The 13203-nt window shown below is 38.9% G+C and overlaps 1 protein-coding gene and 1 long non-coding RNA gene across 9 annotated transcripts in view; one reads left to right on the top strand and one right to left on the bottom strand.

Moving 5' to 3' along the window:
* LOC144237022 (uncharacterized) overlaps positions 1 to 13203 on the bottom strand; it is a 69220-nt gene that overhangs the window by 32663 nt on the left and 23354 nt on the right. Inside the window, exon 4 of one of the 4 annotated variants that reach the window (XR_013336736.1) lies at positions 5496 to 5588. The exons of the other annotated variants lie outside the window; for them this stretch is intronic. This is a non-coding gene — a long non-coding RNA (uncharacterized LOC144237022). The remainder of the gene's footprint in view (positions 1 to 5495; positions 5589 to 13203) is intronic. 4 annotated transcript variants of the gene reach the window in all.
* Positions 1 to 13203, top strand: part of AGBL3 (AGBL carboxypeptidase 3) — a 67734-nt gene that overhangs the window by 41326 nt on the left and 13205 nt on the right. Inside the window, exon 16 of one of the 5 annotated variants that reach the window (XM_077770687.1) lies at positions 7819 to 7933. The exons of the other annotated variants lie outside the window; for them this stretch is intronic. Coding sequence (XP_077626813.1) covers positions 7819 to 7871 — 53 coding nt within the window. The 3' untranslated portion in view covers positions 7872 to 7933. Of the gene's footprint in view, positions 1 to 7818; positions 7934 to 13203 lie in introns of those variants that run through there. 5 annotated transcript variants of the gene reach the window in all.

Here is a 13203-nt window from a genome sequence, read left to right as displayed (position 1 = left end):
CTCTTTTATAATCAGTCTTTGTTAAAAAAAAAAAAAATCTCCTTTCCATCTTTGTTCACGTTTTTTAAAAAACCTGATGATTATCTGCTTCCCAGAAGTTTATTATACTAGTCAAAGATTGTACTAGATACTATGATACAGCGGGAAATATAGTCTGTTCTCAAGAAGCAGAAAGTGACAAATAGATAAAGAGACAAAAGAAATATAATAGGATAAATGCTACTTGCTTAGTTATAGGATTACATAGGAGCTGTTTGGGGACAGGACCGTATGAGAGAAAGTTTCTCAAGAAAGTAATTGTTAGGATTCCAGGGGCCAAATAAATATCATTTTTCTTTACCAAGATCTGAATCTATTAAGGATTAAGACAAAAAAGATAAAATATTAGCAAATTGAATCCTACAACATATTAAAAGGATTATGCACAATGACCAAATAGAATTTATCCAAGAAATGCAAGACTGATTTAACATACGAAAATTAAAGAATGTAAATTTCTCGGGAAGACGGGAGTAGGTGGACCTATGATCACCGCATCTCATGGATATAACTAGGTAACACTCACATCAGCATAAATAACCCAGAAAAGAACCCAAAGACTCTCACAACAGATGCTTCATAGCTAAGTGTAGAGAAGAGGACATATCGAAGAGGGAAGGAAAGGCAGAGACAAGGTCAGGAGCTAAATGGACTGGTGGGACTAATCGCTGTAGGGTGGAATGCCACAAATGTAGAAAGGAGAGAGGCACCCCAGGCCTTGAGAAGCTACAAAAAAACCCAAGAGGGCCTTAATTTTGCAAGTTCTTATAATCAGTGGAGCTTAATACCTGGAACTTTAAAAATCAGTGGACTCAACTCTAGCAGAGCCAGGAGGGCAAAGGAACTCGGTCCCAACCCTTAAGAGACAGCACAAGAGCCTTACCGAGATACAGCATAAAAGTAGCAGTTTGAAAAATGCATGGCGTATATGGGAAGGAAATCTGTTTACTCATCCCAGAGCATGTGCTGGCGGGACAAGGATCTTTGCGAGACTTCTCCAGGAATAAAAGAGCTGGTGGGTGCCATTTCCTTCCCCCAACCTCCCAGCCTAGACACATGGACACCCGTGGGAAAGAATATAGTGCCAGCAGTCACCACATAACTTGCTGACAGTGTGCCCCACCCCCACATTCTCCTCCAAACACAGCCCTCCAACCAGACGTCAGCTCTAGGTTGTCTCCCACAGCAGACCTGCATAAACCTTGCTGACACCACATGAGCTGCCCCTGCATTCTCCTCCAATACACTAGTGACAGGAACCCACCTAACGCAGTGCTACCAGCCTGAAAGGGTGTGTGCAGTCATGGCAGAGACCAGCACTGCTCCGAAGTGACCCCTACCCAGGGGAGATTGGCAAATAAGCACACACGCCAGTCCAACTGCCGTTCTAGCAGTGGGCGGGGGGCAGACATGTAGTCTTACAACAAGGGCCCACCCACCAGTCAAAGCTTCTTAGAGGACAACACAGGGAAAGTGCCCAGCAGTTTGGTGCTACAGTATCTCTGGCAATTGCCTTATCTGACTCCAACTCAAGCCCAGCGCACCTCAGACTGACACACTAACAACATGGTAACAACAATGGAACAAAACTCTACCCACAATAGGCAAAGAAGGCAAAGCAGATGACAAGAGGCAAAAGTGGCTCAACCACAACAGTAGGGTGAACAAAACACAAATATCTACCCCTCAAGCACCAGGTTCTGGTGAACAGGGAACACTGCACTGCCTCTTCTTAATAGGACACTACTTTCAAGACCAGGAGATGTAGCTGACTTTCCTAACACAGAGAAATAGACACAGAGAAATATGTTCCAAATGAAAGCATAGGACAAAGTCACAGCAAGAGAGCTAAACAAAATGGAGATAGATAAATGCCTGATAGAGAACTTAAAGTAATGGTTACAAAGATACTCACTGGACTTGTGAAAAAAAAGTGGAGGGACCTCAGTGATGCCCTCAACGAAGAGATGGAAAACCAACCAGAGATGAGGAACTCAACTGAAGTTAAAAATACACTAGGTGGAATAAATAGACTAGAGGAAGCAGAAGAATGGATCAGAGACCTGGAGAACAGAGTAATGGAAAGCAATCAAGCTGAATAGAAGAGAGAAACATAATAAAAATTGAAATTAGACTAAACTCAATGACACCATCAATGCAAAATGATAACATTTGCATTATAGGGATCCTGACAGGAGAAGAGAGAGGAATGGGAGTAGAAAATGTATTTGAAGAAATAGCTGAAAACTTCCTGAATCTGGGGAAGTGAACAGAAATCTAGGTACAGGAGGCACAGAAAGACCCCAACAAAATCAACCCAAGGAGGTCCACCCCAAGACATAGTAATTAAAATGGCACAAAGTAGTGAAAACAAGAGAATTTTAAAAGCGACAAGAGGGATACCTGGGTGGCTCAGTCTGTTGAGTGTCTGACTTCAGTTCAGGTCATGATCTCATGGTTTCTGAGTTTAAGCCCCATCTTGGGTTCTGTGCTGACAGCTCAGAGCCCAGAGCCTGCTTTGGATTCTGTCTCCCTCTCTCTCTGCCCCTCACCTGCTCACACTCTGTTCTGTCTCGCAAAAATGAATAGACATCAAAAATTCTTTTAAATAAATAAATTAAAAGGAACAAAAGAAAACAGTTACATACAAAGGAAGCCCCATAAGGCTATCAACTGATTTTTCAGCAGACACTTTGCAGGCCAGAAGGGAGAGGGAAAATATATTCAAAATGCTGAAAGACAAAAATAATATTCTAGCAGCCAGTTATATTTTACCCAGCAAGGCTATCATTCAGAATAGAGGGAAAGATAGTTTCCCAAAGAATAGTTAACCAGCCTTTAAGAAATACTAAAAGGGAGTCTTTGAAGGGAAGGAAAGACTATAAGCAAGAGTGAGAAAAATAGGAAGTACAAAATAAAATTAAGTATAAGTATAAAAATCAAAGATTTCAGGGGCTCCTGGGTGGCTCAGTTGGTTAAGTGGCCGACTTCAGCTCAGGTCATGATCTCACAGTTCATGGGTTCAAGCTCCGCTTCGGGCTCTGTGCTGACAGCTCAGAGCCAGGAGCCCGCTTCAGATTCTGTGTCTCCCTCTCTCTCTGTCCCTCCCCCACTCACACTGTGTCTCTCTCTCCCTCAAAACTAAATAAACATTTAAAAATATTTTTTAAATCAAAGATTTCACTAAATAAAAGAATGTAAAATATACCATATGCCAAAAATGGGGGGAAAGGAGTAAAGAATGGGTTCAAAATTAGGCAGCCATCAGTTTCATATAGGCTGCTATATATATAAGATTTTATATACACAACTATTGGTAACCACAAATAAAAAATCTGTGATATGCAAAAAATAAAACAGAATCCAGGTATATTACTAAAGAAAGCCAGCAAACCATCAGGGAAGAGAGCAAGAGAAGAAAGGAACAAATAAGAACTACAGAATCAACCATAAGTCAAGTAGCAAAATGGCAATAAGTATATACCTATCAATAATTATTTTGAATGTAAATGCTCCAATCAGAAGACAAAGGGTGACAGAATGGATGAAAAAGCAAGACTCATCCGTATGCTGCCTACAAGAGACAGTTTCAGACCTAAAGACACATGCACACTGAAAGTGAAGAAATGAAAAAACATTTATCATGTAAGTGAAGAAAGCTGGGATAGTAATACATATATCAGAAGAAAATAGACTTTAAAACGAAGACTGTAAGAAGAGTCAAAGAAGGACACTGTGTAATCATCAAGGGGAAAATCCAGCAAGATTTAACAACTATAAATATTTATGCACCCAACATGGAAGCACCCAAATATATAAAGCTGTGGGTAACAAAGTAATCAATATTAATACAGTAACAGTAGAGGACTTGAACACCCAACTTACATCAGTGGATAGATCATTCAACAGAAAATCAGCAAAAACACAGTGGCTTTGGATTACACGTTGGCCCAGATGGATCTAACATATATTCAGAACATTCCATTCTAAAACAACAGAATATACATTCTTTTGAGTATACATGGGACAGTCTCCAGAACAGATCACATATCAGGCCACAAAACAAATCTCAACAAATTAAAAAAGATTGAAGTCATACCATGCATTTTTTCCAACCACAACGCAATGAAACTAAAAAGCAACCTCAAGGAAAAAATCTGGAAAGAACACAAATACATGGAACTTAAATAACATGCTACTAAACAATTAATGGGTCAGCCAAGCAATCAAAGAGGAAATTAAAAAAATATATATATATATATATGGGAACAGGGGCATCTAGATGGCTTGGTTGGTTGAACGTCCAACTCTTGATTTTGGCTCAGGTTGTGGGATTGAGCCCTGCATCAGACTTCATGCTAGGCAGGAAGCCTGCGTGGGATTCTCTCTCCCTCTGCCCCTCTCCTCAGCCTGCTCACTTTCTAATTATATGGAGACATATGAATATGAAAACACAATTTTCCAAAATCTTTGGGATTCAGCAAAAGCTGTTCTAAGAGGGAAGTTTATAGCAATATAGGCCTACTTCAAGAAGAAAAATCTCAAATAAATAATCTAAACTTATACCTAAAGGAGCTGGAAAGAATAACAAAACCAAACCCAAAACCTGTAGAAGGAAGGATTAATAGTAAACATTAGAGCATGAATGAAATAGAAACTAAAATAACACATCAGTGTAACCAGAAGCTGGTTCTTTGAGATCAACAAAATTGAGAATACTTTAGCCAGTATTCTCATCAAAAGATATAGAGAGGACTCAAACAAAATCAGAAATGCCTTAGAAATACAAATCACTAGAAGACAATATAATGAAAAATTATATGCCCACAAATTGGGACAACCTAGAAGAGATACATTAATTCCTAGAAACCTATAACTTCCCAAAACTGAATCAGGAAGAAACAGATAATTTGAACAGATTGATTGCAAGCAGTGAAATTGAATCAGTAATCAAAAGACTCCTAACAAAAGTCCAGGAGCAGATGGTTTCACAGGTAAATTCTACCAAACATTTAAGGAAGAGTTAGTACTGACTCATCTCAAACTATTCCAAAAAAATAGGAAGGAAAGCTTCCAGATTCGTTCTATGCAGTCAGCATTAAACTGATACCAAAACCAAATAAAGACACTACAAAAAAAGAGAATTACAGGCCAATATGTCTAGTAAACACAGATGCAGAAGTCCTCAGTAACATATTGGGAAACCAAATCCAACAACACATTTAAAAAAACATTCACCACAATCAAGTGGGATTTATTTGTGGAATGCAAGGGTGGTTCAGTCTTCACAGATTAATCAATGTGATACACAAATAAGAGAAAGGATAAAAACTATATAACTTCAATAGATGCAGAAAAATCATTTGACAAAGCATAACAGCCATTCATGATAAAGACCCTCAATAAAGTAGGTTTAGAGGGAACGTAACTCAACATAATAAAGGTCATATACTTACTCAGTGTTTAAAAACTGAGAGCTTTTCCCCGAAGGTCAGGCACAAGACAAGGACTCCCACTTCACCACTTTTATTCAACATAGTACTGAAGTCCTAGCCACAACAAAAAGAAATAAAAGCATCCAAATTTATAAAGAAGAAGTAAAGCTTTCACTATGTGCAGATGACATGATACTATACAAACAAAACGCTAAAGACTCCACAAAAAAATCTACTAAAACTGATTAACGAATTCAGTAAGGCCACAGGATACAAAATCAATATACAGAAATTGGTTGTATTTCTACTCACTAATAATGAACCAACAGAAATTGAAACAATCCCATATACAATTTCACCAAAAATAATAAAATATCTGGGAATAAATGTAATCGAAGTGAAAGACCTGTACTCTGAAAACCATAAAACACTGATGAAAGAAATTGAAGATGACACAAATGGAAAGATATTCCATGATCATGGGTTGGGATAACAAATATGGTTAAAATGCCTACATTACCCAAACCAATCCACAGATTTAATACAATCCCTATCAAAATACTAACAGCATTTTTTATAGAACCAGAACAAGTAACACTAAAATTTGTGTGAAACCCCAAAAGACCCTGAATAGCCAAAGCAATCCTGAAAAAGAATAAAAGTGAAGATATCACAATTCCAGATATCAAGATATACTACAAAGCTATAGTAAACAGTATGGCCAAGAATAGAGACATAAATCAATAGAGCATAATAGAGAACCCTGAAATAAACCCTCGAATATTTGGTCAATTAAACTTCAACAATGGGGGTAAGAATATGCAATGAGAAAAAGGCAGTCTCTTCAACAAATGGTTCTGGGAAAACTGGATAGCTGCCTGCAAAAGAATGAAACTGTGCCACTTTCGTATACCACACAGAAAAATACACTCTAGATGGATTAAGGACTTAAATGTGAAAACTGAAACCATAGAAAGTCCAAACTAAGAAAGCATAAAAAGTCTACACTAAAAAAGCATGGGAAAACTGAAACCACTAAAAGTCTACATTACGAAAGTCTACACTAAGAAAGACACTGGCCATGGCAACAGTTTTCTAGATATGTCTCCCAAGGCAAGGGAAGCAAAATCAAAAATAAACTATTAAGACTACATCAAAATAAAAGCTTTTGCACAGCAAAGGAAAGAGTCCACAAAACTAAAAGATAATCTTCTGAATGGGAGAAAGTATTTGCAAGTGGCATATCCCATAAGAGGTTAGTATCCAAAATATATAAAGTATAAAGAACTGATACAACTCAACACCCACAAAACGAATATCCAATTAAAAACTGGGCAGAAGACATGAACAGACATTTCTCCAACAAAGACATATAGATGGCCAACAGACACATGAAAAGATGCTCAACATCACTCATCAGGGAAATGCAAGTCAAAACCACAGTGAGCCATCCCCTCTTATGTCAGAATGGCTAAAATCAACAATATGAGAAAAAAACAGGTATTGACAAGGATGTGGAGAAAAGGGAAACCCTCATGCACTGTTGGTGGGAATCCAACCCGCTGCAGCCACTGTGGAAAACAGTGTGGAGATTCAAAAATGAAAAAGAGAATTAACCATACCCTCCAGTAATCCCACTATGGGGTATTTACCCAAAGAATATGAAAACACTAATTCGAAAAGATATGTGCACCCGTTTATTGCAGCATTATTTACAATTGGCAATATATGGAAGCAACCCAAACATCCATCAACAGATGAATGGATAAAGAAGATACGGTGTATGTGTGTGTTGTGTGTATATGTGTATTATATATTAGCCATCAACAAGAACGAAATCTTGTCATTTGCAACAACATGGATGGAGATGGAGAGTATAATGCTAAATGAAATAAGTCAGAGAAAGACAAATACTATATGATTTCACTAACATGTTCAACCTAAGAAATAGACGAAGAAAAGATTTTTTAAAAAACAGATTCTTAAATATGAAGAACTGATGGTTCTAGAAGGGAGGGATGGGGGACGGGCGATATAGGTGAAAGGGATTAAGATTACACTTATGAGGAGCACTTACTAATGTATAGAATTGTTGGATTACTATTATACACCTGAAACTAATGTAATTCTGTATGTTAAGTATACTGGACTTAAATACAATTTTTTTTAAAAAAAAGAAAACTGTGATTAATGTTAAGAGCTCTAATGGCAAAAGTAACCAACATGTAAGAACAGATGGGCAATATAAGCAAAGATCTGGAAGCATTTGAGAAAGAATCTAAATGAAATGCTAAAAACAAAAAACACTAACAAAAATGAAAAATGCCTTTGATGTCCTCATCAGTAGGAGACTGGACACAGTCAAGAATCAGTGAGCTTGAGGAGAAGACCAGTTAGAGAAGACCAGCTCCCAAACTGAAATGCAAAGAGGAACATGGAGGGGAAAAACAAAGAGAATATTAAAGGTCAGTGGGACAATTTTAAAACCTGTGTAATACACATAATTGGAATACCAGGAAGCGAGGAAACAGAACAGGAGCACAGAAAACAGAAATATTTGTATTGTTAGTGTGTTGTCCAAATATAAACTATACTTTGCTCATGTATCTGCATGCTTGGCAGTGAAAAGGTAAAATCTGGCAAATTTCCTTCCATGTATAAACTTCTTACCAAAGAAAATGAAAAGATCTTACCTTCTAAAATGTCTTGCACACCTTATACTAAACAATAATGTGATTTTTCTATCCTATGATATTGAGGCTTTCATAACAAAAGGTTTTGGTCACTTTTTAGCTTCCTCGAAACTTGCAGAAACACTTAATGAGATCTTTTTACTTTAGAGAATGCAAGGAAGATAGCCTCCTGTGCCTGCAAGATGTCTATCATTGTTGTCTGACAATGTTGGTCTGCCAATAAATCAAAGGTGTCACCAGGAAGGGGCAGCCAAATTAAACAGCCATGAAAACTAATTTATTTGAAATCCACCTTAAGTTCAGATTACCTCTGTGCTTTAACAAACATTTTCCCTTCAGGTGCCTGGGTAGCTCACTCAGTTAGGCATCCAACACTTGATTTTGGTCATGATCTCATGGTTCATGGGATCAAGCCCCATGTCAGGCTCTGTGCTGATAGCACGGAGCCTGCTTGGGATTCTCTCTCTGCCCCTCCCCCAGTTTCTCTCTCTCTCTCTCTCAAAATAAATATCAAAATCCACACCCAAAAAACAAATAATCCAGTGAAGAAATGGGCAAAAGACATGAACAATTTTTCAAAGAAGACATCCAGATGGCTAACAGACACATGAAAAGATGCTCAACACCACTCATCATCAGGGAAGTACAAATCAAAACCACAATGAGATACCACCTCATACCTGTCAGGATGGCTAAAATTAATAACTCAGGAAACAACAGATGCTAGCAAGAATGCAGAGAAAGAGGAACACTTTTGCACTGCTAGTGGGAATGCAAACTGGTACAGCCACTCTGGAAAACAGTATGGAGCTTCTTCAAAAAATTAAAAATGGAACTACCCTAAGACCCAGCAATTGCACTATTAGGTATACAAAGATACAAAAAACTCTGATTCGAAGCACCCCCAATGTTTGTAGCATGCATCCCCAATGTTTGTAGCAGCGCTATCAACAATAGCCAAATTATGGAAAGAGTCCAAATGTCCATCAAATGATGAATGGATAAAGATGTGGTTTATATATACAATGGACTATTACTCAGCAATCAAAAAGGATGAAATCTTGCCATTTGCAACATGGATGGAACTAGAGGGTATTATATCCAATAAGGGTATTATGCTAAGCAAAGTAAGTCAGAGAAAGAAAATTGCCATATGATTTCATACTCATATGTGGAATTTAAGAAACAAAACAGATGAACATAGGGAAAGAGAAGGAAAAATAAGATAAAAACAGAGAGGGAGGCAAACCATAAGAGATTCTTAAATACAGAGAATAAACTAAGGGTTATGGGAGGGGTGGACTAAATGGGTGATGGGCATTAAAGAGGGCACTTGTTGGGATGAGCACTTGAGTGTTCTGTGTAAGTGATGAATCACTAAATTCACTCCTGAAATCATTATTACACTATATGTTAACTAACTTGGATTTAAATATTTTAAAAATGTTTAAACAATAAAATTTTTAAAAATACTACACATTTTCCCCAAGTTTAATTTATGGTGACATCTGCTGCGCTTTTGTGTCTAAAAACAATGGACATTTCAGATAATAAGTGGATTTTTGTAGAGCTGGAAAGTAATTCCTTACAAGTTGAAAAACCTGCTGTTGCTAGGAAGTAAAATCATGTTGCATGCTCAAACTCCACTGTTGACGGGGCTATCTAATTTGATGTCATTGCACTGGATTGCCACCAGGGACTAGTGTTAAGTGGGCTTAGTAAGAGGAGACCTGCAAGTCAGAGAGAACCTGACTTTGAATGCATTCAGTGTTAGCACTACACAGAAGAAAAGAGGAACATTCTGAAGGCTGCCGGCAGTTAGAGAGTATTGTCAGAAAAGGAAATACATATTATCAGAAAAGGCAAAAATATTCTATCATGGGACATAACCATAGCATTAATTTTTATTAAATATAGGAAATATCTATTAGCCTCATTATATTGACATTCAACTTCTAAAAGTCAATATTTATGTGTCTTATGAATACATAATAATAGGGGGAGGCAAGATGGCGGAGAAGTGGGGAGCTCCGTACATCTCACTCACCCCCATCTCTCACACGGAGAAGGCCTGAAGCCATAGGAACCCCTACAGAATCCAGGAGTTTGGGAGGAGAAGGAGACAGAGTCCACTGAGCAAAGCTTCTAGCATGAGTGCGAACTGGGGAAGATAAAATCGGGCCGGGATCAGAGACACGGAGGGGTGGGTCCCCCTATGCGGGGAGCCACAGTGAGTCTAGGGGGGGGAAAAAAGAGTGGCCAAAACTGCTCAAGACACTGTCCCTGTCACTGGAGAAGAGAAAAATCACCCGGGACACAGAGGGACCCAGTTTCCTGCTGTCCAGCTGACCCTAGGCGGGACGCACTGGTCCCAGGCGACCCCGGGTGAAACGGCTCCTAGCTCGCCAGCCCGACCTGGAGGAAATGGGAGCAACAGCTTCTGGCTTGATCCCCAGGGGGAAGGCGAGAGGCTTGAAACTGCTCTGAGGGGCTCACCTGCGAGTTTATATTTCGGGCATTTTCAGTGGGGCGCACGGACTGAGATCTGGAAACGAGGCCTGGCTTGGGATACAGAGCACGGCCCACCTTGGCTACGCCCCTGGCACAGGGAGATTACACACCCAGAAGAGTGAGTTGTAACGCTTGGTTCAAGAAGGGACTGGGGCACCGCCACTTTTCTCCTCACAACCGCCAAGGCAGGACCCCCGCAGAACGCATTGGACCAAACCACGCCCATCCCTGCTAGAGAGCTGCCCTTTTTTTTTTTTTTTTTAATACTGGACCCGGGGCAAGACCAACATGGATGCACTGCCCTGATTAATTCTGGTCACTAGCTTCCTTAAACAGTCACATTTAGTCCATTCTCTAGATATAAATTCTACATCTCCACCATTACGTTTTCATCTCTTTCTCTCTGGAGTAGTCAGACTATATAGTTTCTCTGGATAGCATCATCATCATTTCTTTTGCCTCTTCTCCAACCATATTCCACTCTTTCACTCTTTGAAAAAAAGCCTCTTATCCCTTCTGCCTGCTCATTTCATTTCCAATTTCGCTTCATTCCCACCCTGTCATTTTTCTCTTTCTCTGTGCTCTTCCACCAGCACTGCATCCACCCAGCTATTTTTTGTAGCTGGGAAATCTGGCTACATGCTTTAGACTGTTCTTTGTCTATTGGGTTTCTTCTTTTCTCCTCTTCTTCTTTTTTTCTTTTTTATGTATTTTTATTTATTTATTATCGTCTTCCCTCCTTCCTCTTTTTTCTTTTTCGTTTTCCCTTCTGGTTTGTGTGTTTGTTGTATTTGTCTGTGCGTTTGTGTGCCTTTGTTCCCTGTGCGTTTGTCTCTCTGTTTTCTTTCCAGGACTACCTCAAGAAACAAGCCAAAGTACACATGGTGGAGAGTCCCAAATACCACTACAAGTAGGAAAATAAAATAACCAAGGTCTCAACAAGAGAGACCAAGACACCATTCAAGAACACTTTCTGAATGGACAGGCCCTGGAAAGTCAAGGAGCCTTCTTAGGTACAGCAGCACTCAGAGGTGCAGAGTGCATAACAAGCTTTTAAAACTAACAAGAGATAGAAAGCTAACCAAAATGACAAAACAAAAGAGCTCTCCTCCAAAGAAATTCCAGGAAGAACTGAAACTAAAGAATTGCTCAAAACAGATATAAGCAAAATAACTGAACAAGAATTTAGAACAATAGTCATAAAATTAATCGCTGGGCTTGAAAAAGGCATGGAAGACATCAGAGAAACTATTGCTACAAAGACTATGGAGCTTAAAAATAGTTGTGATGAATTTTAAAATGCTATAAATAAGATGCATAATAAAATGGAGACGTCCAATGCACGGACTGAAGAGGCAGAAAGGAGAATAAGTGATTTAGAAGACAATTCTAGAAAAAGAGGAATCTGAGAAAAAGATAAACTGATACAGGAACATGAAAGAATAGTTAGAGAGCTCAGCGATACAATCAAACGGAACAATATCTGTATCATAGGAATTCCATAAGAGGAAGAGAGAGGGAAAGGTGCTGAAGGAGTCCTTGAACAAATTATAGCAGAGAACTTCCCCAATCTGGGGAAGGAAACAGACGTTGAAATCCAACAGGCCCAGACAACTCCCCTCAGTTGTAACTTGAATCGATCTTCTGCATGACACGTCATAGTGAAACTGACAAAATATAAGGACAAAGAGAGAATTCTGAAAGCAGCAAGGGATAAAAAGGCCCTAACATACAAAGGGAAACCTATCAGAGTGGTGACAGACTCATCTGCTGAAACGTGGCAGGCCAGAGGAATGGCAGGAGATATTCAATGTGATGAACGGAAAAAATATGCAGCCAAGAATCCTCTATCTGGCAAGCCTGTCATTCAGAATAGAAGGAGAGATAAAAGTCTTTCCAATAAACAAAAATTGAAAGAATTTGTCACCACTAAACCAGCTCTACAAGAAATCCTGAGGGGGACTCTCTGAGGGAAATGTTGCAAGGAACACAAGATACCAGAGACACCACCACAAGCATAAATCCCACAAAGGACATGATTCTAAACCCATATTTTTCAATAACACTGAATGTAAATGGGCTGAATGCCCCAATCAAAAGACATAGGGTACCAGAATGGATAAAAAAAAAAAAAATCCATCTATTTGCTGTCTACAAGAAACTCATTTTAGACTGGAGGACACCCTCAGATTGAAAGTAAGGGGATGGAGAAATATCTATCAAGCTACACGAAGTCAAAAAAAAGCTGGAGTAGCTATACTTAAATCAGACAAACTGGACTTAAAGGAAAGACAGTAATAAGGGATGAAGAAGGGCANTGACAGATATATTTAGAACTCTACATCCTGAGGCTATGGTATTCACATTCTTCTCAAGCGTGCATGGCACATTCTCCAAGACAGGTCACATACTGGTACATAAAGCAGCCCTCAATCAATATAAAAGAATTGAGATCATACCATACACACTTTCAGATCACAATGCTATGAAACTCGAAATCAATCACAGGAAGAAGTCTGGAAAAC

The sequence above is a fragment of the Crocuta crocuta genome, unplaced genomic scaffold, assembly GCF_008692635.1.
Source record: "Crocuta crocuta isolate KB4526 unplaced genomic scaffold, BGI_CrCroc_1.0 scaffold266, whole genome shotgun sequence".
Taxonomy (NCBI): domain Eukaryota; kingdom Metazoa; phylum Chordata; class Mammalia; order Carnivora; family Hyaenidae; genus Crocuta; species Crocuta crocuta.
Note: the sequence above shows the minus strand (reverse complement) of the source record. Positions and strands in the feature narration are given on the sequence as shown.